The sequence below is a fragment of the Pipistrellus kuhlii genome, unplaced genomic scaffold (genome assembly GCF_014108245.1).
Source record: "Pipistrellus kuhlii isolate mPipKuh1 unplaced genomic scaffold, mPipKuh1.p scaffold_m20_p_5, whole genome shotgun sequence".
NCBI lineage: Eukaryota > Metazoa > Chordata > Mammalia > Chiroptera > Vespertilionidae > Pipistrellus > Pipistrellus kuhlii.
This window is the reverse complement of record NW_023425551.1, coordinates 13,066,390-13,080,888: the sequence shown is the minus strand read 5'-3', so window position 1 is coordinate 13,080,888 and position 14,499 is coordinate 13,066,390. Positions and strand designations below refer to the sequence as shown.

The 14,499-nt window shown below is 39.5% G+C and overlaps 1 protein-coding gene across 9 annotated transcripts; it reads right to left on the bottom strand.

Annotated features, from left to right (window-relative positions):
• Positions 1-311: 311 nt before the first annotated feature.
• RNF146 (ring finger protein 146) lies at positions 312-14,219 on the bottom strand. 9 transcript variants are annotated; one of them, XM_036413626.2, is made up of 4 exons: positions 14,073-14,091; positions 11,772-11,877; positions 4,986-5,091; positions 312-2,054 (listed from the first exon to the last, which is right to left on the bottom strand). In XM_036413626.2, coding segments are annotated over exons 3-4 (1,083 nt in total). In that variant the 5' UTR covers positions 4,988-5,091; positions 11,772-11,877; positions 14,073-14,091; the 3' UTR covers positions 312-973. The 9 variants fall into 9 exon arrangements, with proteins under 9 accessions (XP_036269519.1, XP_036269517.1, XP_036269520.1 ...); XM_036413624.2 differs by lacking the exon at positions 11,772-11,877 and having other exon boundaries at positions 14,073-14,219; XM_036413627.2 differs by lacking the exon at positions 11,772-11,877 and having other exon boundaries at positions 4,986-5,086; positions 14,073-14,200.
• Between the last annotated feature and the right edge of the window lie 280 nt (positions 14,220-14,499).

The window sequence follows — 14,499 nt, the reverse complement described above, 5'->3', positions numbered from 1 at the left end:
AGTAAGCCTACCATTTAATTTAGATGAGTATTAAACAACTAATGAAGACTGGCAAGAAAAATCTAAAATACTTCTGGTCTCTACTGCCAGTTATTAAAGAAATTTGTCTCACAGGCTTTAGGTCTATTTCCATATGTATTTATTCCATGAACATTCCTTGCAAATTCTGTTTAAATACTCTCCATGAGAAAAAAAAAATCAGACTTCTCTGAGCAGGTTACACTAACTGAAACCACCATGTTTTTAGAGACCTTTGGTCAAAAATGCCAATGTTTCCATCCTCTTCCCAGACTCAAGCAAAAGACAAATGATTTTTTGATAAAGTCTAGTATTTATTAAATTAAAAATTTTGTAACGAAAAAACGATCAAGAGAAACTTCAAACTACAAGGACTAGACAGCAAAGTCTATGGGAACGCCATGAATATGTTACAGACAAGATTATGAAACATAAATTATTAGATGTTTTCTTTACATTTCCATTTCAGTAACTTTACTATTAAATAGTTTTTGTCTATTTTAAAACCCCAAATTCACATGTATTCTCACGTTAATTAAGCTTCCTGTTAAAACTGATACCAGACATCTCATAGGTGCCAAATTTTAGTAATGGCTTTATGTAAATCCATGCAGGAAAGTAAGACAAAATGCAAAAGTCAGATGGGACCATTAATGCATAGATAATACATACACGCTGGCCAAAAGAAATGAATTTTTTAAAACTATAAAATAAACAGACTTCAAGAAAACTGGGTTATTACTAAACAGCTCTCAACTATTAACACCCAAGTTCCTTAAATAAATTTCTCAACAGAGACATGTTAGACTGGACATTTTAATTATAGGTCTATCCTTCCTATACCCCTTCCCACCCCAACTCCCAAAATGTACTACTAGGGATGAGTATAATGTTATGTGGGCAGAAATTTACAGATAACCATTTTAACCTTGAGCATGGAGCTGAAGACTTTTATTTAAACCTCAGTTACTGTGCACTGTCCATCAGGCCTTCTAGATCTAACACTGGCACTCACTGTTCCACCCCCTGCTAGTGATCCATCAGTTATTGATCGATCTGATCGATCAGATACTGTCTGGTTTGCATTAGGAACCAAAAGTCTCTGTTGGGTCAAGGAGTGTTGTGCAACAAGCGCTGACACATCCTCACTATCACTACTGGCATCTGATTCAGTCTCTTCAATGGAGGTGTCTGGTGCCCGTACCCTGCCTGAGGATGGTAATTCACGATCTTCTTCTCCTTCCCCCCTATGACTCCTTTCAGCCAGGCTGTCTCCACTGAGTTGTAAATGAGCAAAAGAGTCTTCCAGAGAAGTGCTTGCATCTGGGGATGGTGTCACAGGGCTCGTTAACTGACCATCTACTGACGTCAGGGGCCTCACAGACGAAGACGCTAGCGGCTGAACAGAAGCTCCGCTCTGTGCCGAGACACTGTCCGCTCCATCGGCAGAGCTCTCTCTTGCTAGGTTTACGGTGTTGGCCTCACAGTCCAGCCTAAGTCCGGCTACTCCCTTCTTTGGTATATCTATTATGTCCCGCTTCATCTTCCTGCGACGTCCATGTTCATTTCGCCTATACTGAACCATATTTTCAAGATCAGCAACATACAGAAACCCGGCAATTAACATTTCAGTGCTCTTTTTACCTTTGGAAAAAGCATCTTCCAGCTCCCTACTCGTGCGTTCATCATACTGCCACCACCCATTTCTTCCTTCATAATACCATGCGTATTCACCATTTCCTCTACTTGCTGCCTTGAGTTCTTCTGGTGACAATAAGGTTGGCTTGTCAAGGAAATCCTCAGGAATTTCTTGTCGACAGAGGGCACATCGCTTTCCAAGCCATGAAGCTCCCTTTACACACAGATAGCAGAAAACATGCTTACAAGGCAGACTGACTGGGTGAACACATGTTTGCAGACAAATGGCACATTCAGGGACAGTTAGAGAAGGTGCAGTATTAGCACAGGACTCATTCGCTTTCCTGTTGGTAGGAAGCATGTTTACTGAGTGATCAATTTCACCACAGCCAGCCATCCTAAGAAGATGAAAGAAAATACATATATTAAAACCATGTTTAAACTCTGAAATCAACAATTCAGAAAAAATTATTAAACACCTATTATATGCAAGCCACATACTAGACAATGAATGGGGAATCAAAAGTTAAAATACAGGGAAAAACTCTAAACTTGTATAGAAAAACCTTTTTTGATTGTATGTCACTGATTTTTGTGCACGAGGGGGAGGGGGGCAATAAGGCATACAAATGTTAAGCCATAAGTAAAAAAATACAAGTAAGGTATAGATTGGTTTTAAATGAATATACCATTTCTATTTAGTCACAGACCCTGTAAGACAGAACTACGAGCAAAGATTTTACAATGCACAGTCCACTCTACACTGACTTTTTTTCCCAATTCTTTAAAAATAAATATTTATTCATATTATTATAAAATTCCTCATTTTCCCCCCCTCCACCAGGTTCCCACCCCACCCTCTGTCCTTTCCCCACCCCCCATTGTCCTCATCCATAGGTGCACAGTTTATGTTCAGTCTCTTCCCGCACCCCCCACTCCTCAGTCTGGAAAGGAGGTAGAGAAAAATCCCTGTAATTCAGATGACGATTGCAGAAAATGATGGTTTTGTAACCTTTTAGTTACTGTCAATTTTGCAAATACTACCACATGACAATATGCTTTTGGTACTTGCCAAGTATACCATATGAAATTAAGACTAAAGCTGCAATCCCAGAAGTTCCTTACCGCTGCTGTGAATCTGAAAACACTGGTTAAACTGCATTCCCTCTCTGTAAAACAACTCTTTTAAGGAGCTTTTGTTGTGACCTTTTTCTAAGCTATGTGCTCTTCTTGCAGCACTCTTTCAAGATGACCTCATCTATTCTGAGGGCTTCAACTGTTACCTACATACAAATGATTCACAACTGACATCACCAGCCCAGATCTCTCTTTTCAGCCCTAGCCCAATCACCTATATTTTAGATCTCTTCCAGGATGCCTTGAAGGCACAAAAACTAAACTCAAGAATCTGTTTCCTTCTTATTTACTTCTTAAAAGCCCCTCCTCCCCCCAGCCCGTGACACCCCTAACCATCTGCTTTTTCAAGCTAGAAATCCATAACTGTAACTGCTCTTCTCCCACCCAAAACATCAGCAAGTCTTATCAATTTCATCTCCTAAATATTTCCTGAATCATCTACTGTCCATCTCTACACTTCCCTAGCCACCAAGTACACTGTTTAATTATTGTGTATGCCTTTTAATTTGTTCAAACATATCCCTTGTTGATTTTACGATAAAGACCAGGATCTATATGCCCTGTATGGTCTGGCCCCCACCTCATCTTACATGTAACTTCCCCTGGGTCAGCCTCTAGCCAATCTGAAGTAGAGAAACAGAAAATGGCTGAAAGTAATTCAGAGGGCAAGTAGTTCAGATGATTTTTTAACCTAGACATAGTCTAATTCCTTGACAGCTGGCACCTAGACTATCTGAGCTACAGGATTAAAAAAATATAGGCAGATAACATATGAATAGAATTAAACAAAATATATATTTACCTTAATTGTGAAGAAAAATGCTTACTGGTTTCATTCATATATATATATATAAATATATATATGTGAATTCACACATATACATACACACATTTTTATTTTTATTGATTTTAGAGAAGAATAGAGTGGGAGAGAGAGAAACATCAGTTATGACAGAGAATCACTAATCGGCTGCCTCCTGCATGCCCCCAACTGGGGATCAAGCCACAACCTGGGCATATGTCCTTGACTGGAATCGAACCCAAAACCCTTCAGTCTGCAGGCCGATGCCTCTATCCATTGAGCCAACCCAGCTAGGGCTGGTTTCATTTTTTATGAAATTCTTCAACACTAAGAATCACATGGTCACACTTTTAATGAGTGTACATAATCAAAGCATCATATTGGAAAAGACTAAATGATAGAAAATAACTAAAACTGGACGTTACAGTGAATTCTCTCTGAATTAAGATGCAATAATGGACAATAATTATTTAAATTAAATTAGTTAAAAATTCAGTGCAGCTGAAACCGGTTTGGCTCAGTGGTAAGAGCGTCGGTCTGCAGACTGAAGGGTCCCGTATTCGATTCCAGTCAGGGGCATGTACGTTGGTTGTGGACACATCCCCGGTGGGGGGTGTGCAGGAGGTGGCTGGTCGATGTTTCTCTCTCATCGACGTTTCTGTCTCTGTCTGTCTGTCTGTCTGTCTGTCTCTCTCTCTCTCTCTCTCTCTCCCTTCCTCTCTGTAAAAAAATCAATAAAATATATTAAAAAAAAAAATTCAGTTCCGTGAAACAAGTTTTTAGTAACTAGTATTTTATAACCCAGTAAGTCCCTTGTAATTATAAAAGCTGATACTGTCTACCTAACTTGATTATTTAAATAAATAATTTTTAAAAATATATTTTATTGATTTTTTACAGAGAGGAGGAGAGAGGGATAGAGAGCTAGAAACGTCAATGAGAAACATTGACCAGGTGCCTCTTGCACACCCCCTACCAGGGATGTACCCACAACCAATGTACATGCCCTTGACCGGAATCGAATACGGGACCTTTCAGTCCGCAGACCGACGCTCTACCACTGAGCCAAACCGGTTTCGGCTATTTAAATAAATAAGTTGATATGTAAAGAGAAAGTAGAATCTAGAAGAAACTGTATTTTTAGCCTTCTAAGAGCAAATTCTGTCTTCAGTTCCACTTTTTTAGGAAGACTTTTCTCTATATTTTGGGAAATTTACATTAGCAATAATTCAATGTAAATAAAATTGCTAACCCAATAAAACATCTAAAAAAATAAATACAAAATGTTCCTATAATATTAACTGGAAATGATATTTGATTTATTGCATTTTATGCCAGTACACTTAATTTACATGTAGAGAGGATGGAAAAATGATGATGCCATACTTACATTTCTATTACAGATCTCACAGATGCTTGTCACAAAAATAAAACATCATTTTCACACCCATTAGCCAGTCTGTAGTATTTTCTCTTCAAGGCTGGTCCATCCTGTGCTGAAAAAAAAAAAATTTTTTTTAAACATCAAGTTCTCTACAGACTAATTAAGATCAGCAAATTTATTAAATTTTGCATGATCCTTTCACTTAACATTCAGTGGCAAATTTTATCTTATAAGTGAAAAAATTTCAAGACAATGATGCCTGCTTTAGCACTGCTATTCAACATTATACTAGAATTGAAAAGACAATAAAAGGCATACAAATTGCTAAAGTTGATCTAACTTATTTGCAGAGATAGTAAAACTGTTTCTATTCTCTATATTAATCTTAAAGAATCCACAAGGAAGCTACTAGAGCTAATAACAAATTCAGCAGCAGGTTGCAAGTTCAGGGCACAAAAAAAGCCAGTTTTGTTTCTAGACCTAGCAGTCAACAATCCAAAAAGGAATTCAAGAAAGCAATTCTATTTACAGTAATATCCAAGAGAATAAAAAATTGAGGAATCCACCAAGGAGATGAAAGACTTGTACAATGAAAACTAGAAAACACTACTGGGAGAAATTAAAAAGCTAAGTAAATGGACAGACAACCTGTGTTCATGAATTGGAAGACCACGAAGATGACAATACTACACAAAATGATGTACAGATTCAACATAAATCTTATAAAAATTCCAACAACCTTTTTTCCAGAAATGGAAAAGGCACTCTTCAAATTCATATGGAATTATGAGGGGACCTAATAACCAAGACAATCTTGAAAAAGAACAAAACTGGAGAACTCACATTTCAAGATTTCAAAATTTACTACAAAGCTACAGTAACCAAAACTTACTACAAAGCTACAATAATCAAGACAATGTGGCACTGGCCTAACAATAGACAAATGATGCTATAGGAGAGTCCAGAAATAAACCCATATATCTATGGCCAACTGATTTTCAAAAAGGGTGCCAAATCCATTCAATGGGGAAAAAATAGTCTCTTCAACAACTGAATTTCCACATGCAAAAAAAAAAAATCAGACCCCCCCCACTTCACCCCATATACAAAAATAACTCAAAATGGATTAATAACACTAATGTAAGAGGTAAAACCACACAACTATTAGGAGAAAACATAGGAATAAATATCCATAATCTTGGATTTGTCAAAGGATTCCTAGATGTGACACCAAAAGCATGAATAACAAAATTAAAAATAGATAAACTGGACTTCATCAGAATTAAAACTTTGGGGCATCAAAAGACATTGTCAAACAAGTAAAATGACAATCTAGATTCTAGAGAATGGGAGAGAATTTTTATCAATCACCTCTCTAAAAAGAGCTTAATCTCCAGAATATAAAAAGGAACTTCTACAACTTAACAACAAAAAGACACCCCCAAAATTTTTTTTTAAATGAGCAAAAGACAGGCTCTTTTCAAAGATTTATAAGTGACCAATAAGTACAGGTAAAGGTGCTCAATATTATTAGTCATTAGAAATATAAATGAAAATCATAATTACATGCCATTCCACATCTATTTGGATGACTACAATTTAAACAACAAACAAACAAACAAACATACATGTAACAAGCATTGGTGAGAATGGAGAAACTGGAAGCCTCGTACACTGTTGACGGGAATGAAAAATAGTACATCCACTGTGGTCAAGTTTGGTGGTTCCTCGAAAAAGTTAAACATAAGATTGCCATGTAATTCCACTCCTAGGTACAATATATGTCCAAAGGAACTAAAAATGGACTCACATACTTGTACATCAATGTTCAAGTGAACTATTCACAAAAGTAAACAAACAAAAAAAACCACCAAAACACAAAACAGTGGGCACAAGTGCCCAGTAACAGAAGAACAGATAAATAATATGGCATATAAGTACAATGGAATTTTAGCCATAAAAAGAAATGAAGTTCTGACACATGCTACAACATTGATGAACCTTAAAAACATTATGCTAAGTGAAATAGGCCAGACACAAAAGGACAAATGTATAATCCTACTTATATGAAAAATTAAAAACAGGCAAATTCAGAGACAGAAAGTAGATTGGCGATTACCAGGAGCCAAAAAGGGTAGAGTTTCTGTTTAAGGTGATGAAAATGTATTCTATAGCCACTGCCTTCTTCAAGGAAGTAGTATATGCAAAAACAAGCTCATCACAGTAAGACCTCCTGCTATTTACATGAATGCCCAAGTTTAGAACTATTAAGCCAACCTTCTCAAGGTGCCTCTTGTCCAGAGAATCCAGACTCACTAACCAAACATCACCTCAGTCATTAATTCCCTTTCTTCACATTTAATATTTCCTCCTTCCACTTCACCAAGCATCATATGACAGAGAACTTAGAATTAAGCACACATGATGAGTGAAGAGTTGATGTGTCTCACAGTAACCATAAGCTAAGAGAAACTTCAATCTCTTTTTACTTTCATGTGCCTCTATCATAGTGTGGGAATATATCTCACTTTAAAATCTGGTATTTTAGCATTTGAAAGAAAAATGTTTTAAACATGATATATGTCCTTAAAATACAACTTAGCTTATCCCACCAACTTAACAAAACAAATAATGTTTCAAAACTAGAGAATTTTCTAAAGTAACTGACTAAAAGGGTTTTTAAATAATGTTTTACTTTGACTTTAGAACTTAGTCTTTACATGGTATGACTACAGTCCTGATTCTCCCTCGACCCCATCCTTTTTCTTTACCATCTACAACTTCAAGCTGCCTACACTTCAAGGGCACCACAGAGACTCCGTTCACTTTCCTCCTGCAGCCTACTCAACAGAGAAACTGCCCACCATCACACACAAGACAGGAGGAAACATTCTATCTGCTATTCCAACAGCATTACTCACTATTGGTTCTTCTCTTCATGCTCAACTCCTGACACATCACTGAGTCTATTTAAATATCCCTGAGAATGAATCATCCAACACCTAACTCAGAGGTTTTTAAATTTGCCCCACTGAGGCTGCTTGTTAAAAATATGCATTCTTTGGCCCTAACCCTTGAGATTCTAGGCCAATAGATATAGATGAAACCCAGGAATCTCACTTCAAGTGATACTGATGCAAGTAATGCTTCAAACACATATGAGAAAGTGTCCTCAGTTTTCAATTCCTGAAATCCTGAATTCAAAGGACTTCACACCCTTCCTCCAGAAATAAAATATCATGGCCACATGTGGAATCAGATGCCCCCTAAAACTGCTTGCTGCCTCTCTAAAATCTTAATCTCATTCTGACCACAAGCGCTGTTCCTTCTGGCTCACTTACTCATTCCCACACCTGCTCATTAATTTCACAGGAATTTCCAGTCTCTTGACCATCACCTTTCCTTTATCTAATTCCTGTTCTCATTTTCTTTCTTGCTGAATCTGGAGCTCAAGCATTTTAACTTAACAGTACCCTTGGTTCCCTCATATCTGTATCCCATCTATACACAGGCCACAAACTCCTTAAAAGCCGAAATGGACCTCCCATATGTGAAGTTCTATACCGACTCTCCAACCTATACAATAAAAGCTCCTTAAGACAACATTCACAGGCCTTACTGACCTGAAACCTATTCAGATCTCTAATATTACCCATCTCTAGTATTTCCCACAGCCACTCTAACAGACTAATACTCTAGTTATACAACATGACTCACAGTTCTCCAACTTTCCTTTTGTAATTCTGCATTTCCTCCTGTATGGCATAGTCTATCTGTTTTACAACTTATTAAGGCTACTGTCACTTCCTCTATCTCCAAAAAATTGTTCATTCACCCATATTTTGTACAGTTTCCTTCTATTAAACTATGAACCCCCTGAGGTTTGGGACTGTTTTTATATTTATAAGTGGCTAGTACAATGCCAATCAATTTTGTTGTCTTAAATTGATATTTCTTGGATTAATGAAAAGCTATTTTTTTTAAATAACTGTTAAGAGAAATGAAATATCAAAAAACTAAACTTATTTGCTTACATATAACAACATTTGAGTCTAACTGAGCAAGGCACTCAGCCACAAAAATATATAAAGATATCTAAGTTCTAATCCTTTCTTTAAAGAGCTTAACGTCTAAGAGCAGTAATTACTACATTTACAAATATAACATTCAACCCAGATTTACCTAGTATTCACTGACAATGAATTCTCCAGAATGTAAATAAAAATCCATGAATAAAACCAATTTTAGTAAATTTTGCAAGCTACAGCAACTTTTCCAATTTTTATATCCTAGGGATAATTTTCACAGTAGACTCTAAATGGATAGTAACAATTGGGGGAAGGAAAATGAATAAAAATCCATATAGTAAACTAGATATTAGCTATGCAAACTGTAATCCCCAACCAGTATCAGTATTACGTGGGTACCTTACAAATGAAACGTCTGGATCCAGGTGATTCATAAGCATATTAAAGTTTGGAAGCATTATTAAACCTACATCACTGAATGCTCAAAATAACCCTGGGAGATATGACTATTCCCAATTAGAAATGATGAAACCTAATTTCACAAGGATTTGATTCAAAATCAATATGGGGTAATGGGATTCAAGTTAAGTATCTTTAAAAAAAAAAAAATTTTCCCCTTCAATGTACTGGATCTCACAGAAAATGTCTAAAAATTCAAATTTTCTATTAGCCATATTAACAATAAAGACAGTAAAATTAATTTAAAGATATATTTTATTTAACCTAATATATCCAAAACATCATTTCCACATATATTCAGTATAAAGAAATTATTAATGTGGAATTTACATTCTTGTGTATGTGTGTGTGTTTGTACACACTTTCAAATCCAGTGTTTTTTACACTTACATAGCACAACTCCCTTCAGACTAGCTACATATCAAGTGCTCAAGAGCTCCATGTGGCTAGTGGTACCATACTGGACAGTTCTGGTTTAGAATGTTTTGTATGTTAACAATTATTCTTTAACACAAAACTGGCTATTTACTACAAGACTCTAAATACAGAAAATGAACCCATGTTACTTTGTGCACATCCTTGCTGGCACAGATAAAAAGAAATTGTACACATTCTATTGAGATCAAAATTGAGAGGTTTAGGTGGTCCCAATTCTGCCAAACTGACCCATTAACTCTAACCTCTGCAAATGGGTACAAAGTAGGGAATGGAATGTTAGCATTCAGAAGGACATGTGAAATAGCCCTCGGGAATCATCTACATTTGAAATCAAAGATGTTTTTCTTAAATGGGGTGGGATGGGATGGGGGGGAAGGAGTTCAACCAAAAATCCAAAAAAAGTATAGTGTAATTCTAACTATAGGTCAGAAATAATTTGGCAAACATAAGTAATTCAAACATACATACTAGTAAGTCTTGCTTCAATGAACGATTTGTAAATTATACACCAAACTCAATACAATTTGTGAATGACTATAGTAAATTTTACACAAAATCTTAACATGCAAATATAAATTAGTTAATATGCTAATATTCCTTCTCTAGAAAGATAGCATAAAAAGAAAAGATTTATAACGAAATTAATATATTCCCCTCAATAATTCTGGAGGGGGAAGTGAGAAACTATATTAAAAAATATATGAAGGAATTTAGAGATCATCAGTGACTTGACATAATTCACTCAACTAACAACTGAAAAATGAAGTAATATTATATTATTTATATCTTATGGCCACTCAACAAATTCACACTCCTATTATTTGCACATACTGTTATTTTTTTCTGAAAATATTTAGTATTAATTATAATTCCACTTTTCAAGTCAGTCATACGGTGAAAAAAAAAAAATCTCAAGTTTATTTTTCAGATAGTAGATTCAAATGAGTATCTTTTTAAAGAACCAAATAAAAAGATAAATATATACAAGAGTTAAAATATCAAATTATAGAGATTTGAAGAACTCTTGTATTTTCTAATTAAACATTTTCTAATGTTTAATAGTTTTTACTGTTTATTCAAAATACATAAAAGAGGAAAATATTTTATATAAAACCTATCAATGACAGAAAGTAAAAATATACTTCAAACCTTCCAATTTTAGTTATACAAACAAACAAAAAGAAGCAAGGACCAGTACAAGGAGGACTAAAGATAGATTGTAATTTAGCATATCTACATCTTTGGATTTCTTAAGAGTCCCAAACTGAGATGTAACTAAATGCCCTAATGTTTCCAATTTTAGCTTTCCCTCTCACCCCTTGTTAAACTCAACTTACAGAAAGCACAGGTAAATACCAGGAAACTTAAAAACTCATTTAAACTACATGGGGTCCAATACTTTATTTTAAATAATCATTTTCCTTATTGTATAGAACTTCCTTTAAAAGCATTACTGGATGGCTACCTATAGCCTTCACAATCTTCATACTCAAGCACTAAACCTTTACATTTTCACCCCCAAAATTCAGCTGGCTCTGCATTTTAACAAAACATGAAATGTAAATGTGAACAAATATTGCCTTTTAATCGAATCAAACAGGAATTTCATAGCCTACAATTACTTTGTAAATAAGAAAAGCTCTGCTGCTAATTATATGTGCGACCTTGGTTATGTCATAACTCCCATGTCTTAGTTATTTCACCCTATTCTCTTCTGTAATTCTAAATTCTAGGTACTTTAATTAATATTCACTTAACAGCAGGTCTTGTTTTAATTAACCCAAAAGGTAATAAGCCATGAACACTAAATAGTCCATAAATAAGCACATGTGGTTGCAGCAGAATGTTAACAAGATGGTTTTCATACCCACAAAGACTGCTCTTAATTCAGCCTGTTGTTTCACAAATTCAGGTTCCTTAGCCACAATCAGAAGCCAGGCAAGAGAATGGAAAAGGTTGAGCACCTCCTCTTACTACACTGGAAATAGGCAAGCACCCAAACACCCACTGACAGCATGTCAGATGTTTCATGCTAGTACATGGCTAATACATAATATTACCTAAACAGGTCAATACCGTGAAAAGCAAAGATTTAATACCATCATTTTTTCCTAACGAGCTAGGAAATCATTTTTAATCATTAAAAAATACCTGCGCCATCCTTCTGACAATTCAAGTTGGTGGACACTGACAAATTATTTTATCAGTTGAAACACATCTCCATTTCTTTATTTCCTCTCGTCAAATGACCAGCTCTTTAGGAATATAATTTTCCTGATGATTACAATACTACCAAGATTTTTAACAATCAAGTAAGCAACAAAACCTGCAACGGTTTACCATTATTTTCATTCAGGCCACAGCTTAGTAGCCCATTTGAAACAAATTCTAAATCAAATATTGGGCTTAACAAAATGCTCCCATCCAAAACCTAAAACACACACATCCAAAACCTATTTCTAGCGTGACTTTCACTCTTTCTCTTTCAGATGAGATTTACTTGACCTATTTTCATGTGTTTTTAGAACACCCTGGCCCTTGTTACAAACAGTATTCTCTGGTCATAAAAAAAACATCAAAATCTGTATCGTGAACCCTATCTGTGTGGGTCATTTTCTTCCTGAGTTCTATATACCACGCCCCCCCCCCCCAAATAAAAAAATAAAAAAATGGAAAAATTTTTTTTAAATATGGATTCATCTTAAGCCTTCCAAATTCTATCATGATATTCTACTTTTCCATGCCAATGTATACTTTCCCGTCCTATTTACAAAAAAGTAAACACACTGGAATTGGGGGGGGGGGGGCGACTGACATGTCCATCATACGAAGACACACAGTTTTCTGACATTTCTTGGCTTCCTTCTCCCCCCAACTCCGGTGTCAATATTACAAAAGCATTATGTAAACAACATGCACGGGCTTCTGAAACCTTGATCAATAATGCTCACTAACATGCCAGTTAGGGAAAAATAAATTAAAAACATATATATATATATATATATATATATATATATATATATATATATACCAACAACACACAAACGGATACCGATGGGAGGGAAGAAGATGGAGTTGCCAGAATATGTGTGTCAACTCAAAGCCTGTGTGCCTGCAGACACCTATGGGACATGAAGGAGCGACCACAATGAGAGACCCGCACCCTTTCGGACGGGACGGGGACGGGGACGGGGGTGTAGGAAAGGAACTCCGCACCCAGCAGCCAGAAGAACAAAGCGACAGCCTCCCTTTGAGGATGCACTGGGGGTTGGGGGAGGCTCCACCGGTCACTGAGCTCCCCTCCAGCTCCGATGCTTTCAGCACCATCCAAACGGCCTGGACTGTGCAGCGCTGGGTTTCAGTGGGGTAAGGCGGGGGGACTGCGCTCCGCGGAGGCCAGACCCAGACCCTGAGCGGGAGGGGAGGGGAGGGGAGGCACAGAAGGGAGAGGAAGCAGCAGCAGCAGCAGCCAAAGAGACTCCGGAAAAAGGACACAAAATGCAGGGACTGGACAGCCCGGCTGCGACCTAACGCAAGGCCAGGGCCGAGGCCTCCCCACGGGACACCGGGAGCAGGACACCCCCCACGCCATCCCGCCCCTCGGTCCCGAGGCCAGACGGACCCCGGGTCGGGGCCCGCCACCCCCGCCGAGGGGAGGAGGAGGAGGAGGAGGAGAGGTGAGGGACCTGGCGGCCACCGCAGGCGGCGACGAGGACCCCGGCGGAAGAGGCTGCGCAGTAATGGCCGCTGCTCCGCCTCTCGCGCCCGGACCGCGACCGGCTGGCGGGGCCTGTCGCCGGGCCGGGGGCTGTGGCGATGGCCGGGCCACGCAGCGCCCGTCACAGTCTTCTCCGCCTGCGACAGCAGCCGCGGCGGACAGGGCGGCCCGGGGCGGATCGGCCCCGGCGCACCCCGCCTCCCGGCGGACAGGGCGGCCGCGCCGGCCCAAGGGCGTCCCCCGCGCCGGCCGCCCGGCCCCTGACCCCGCCGCCGCCGGCTCTCCCTCCTCCCTCCCGCCCAGGCCCGCAGCGCAGGGCCGCCCCGAGCGCGTCCGGCCGGAGGGGCCCCCGCGGCCCGTCCCTCCGCTCCCAGGCCGGGAACCCGGAGCGGCTGACTCCCTTCCTGCCCCCCCGGCCCTCCCTCCGTGAGGACTGAGCCCGACGCCCACCTCTGCGGCCACGGCCGCGGCCACCTCGCAGTCTTTTCTCCTCGGCCGGAGCCCGCAGCGGCCGGGAACGCGCGCGCGCGCGGCAGTCACGTGACCGCGCGTCGCGTCGCGGGGGGCGGGGCTTGCGCGCCGGAAGCGGCGCCGCGCGCACCCGGGAGCCCGCGCGCGCCCACCCCTCCCCTCCCGTCCGCAGTTCTCGGGTCCCTTACAGCGCGCGGCGGGGCTGCCCGGCTTGTCCTGCCTCGGCGGGTCTCTGCGGCTTCCCTTCCCCCGGGCCCTCTCGCCGCTTCTTATGTTGCTGCTTTCGCTTGCAATTGGGTGCAGAAAGCTCGGAGAGCGAGCGGGTCCCGCCGAGGGAGCTTTGGGGCCGCGGAAATAGGACGCGCACAGGACCAGCAGGTGGCGCTGCTCGGAAACCCTGCTTCCA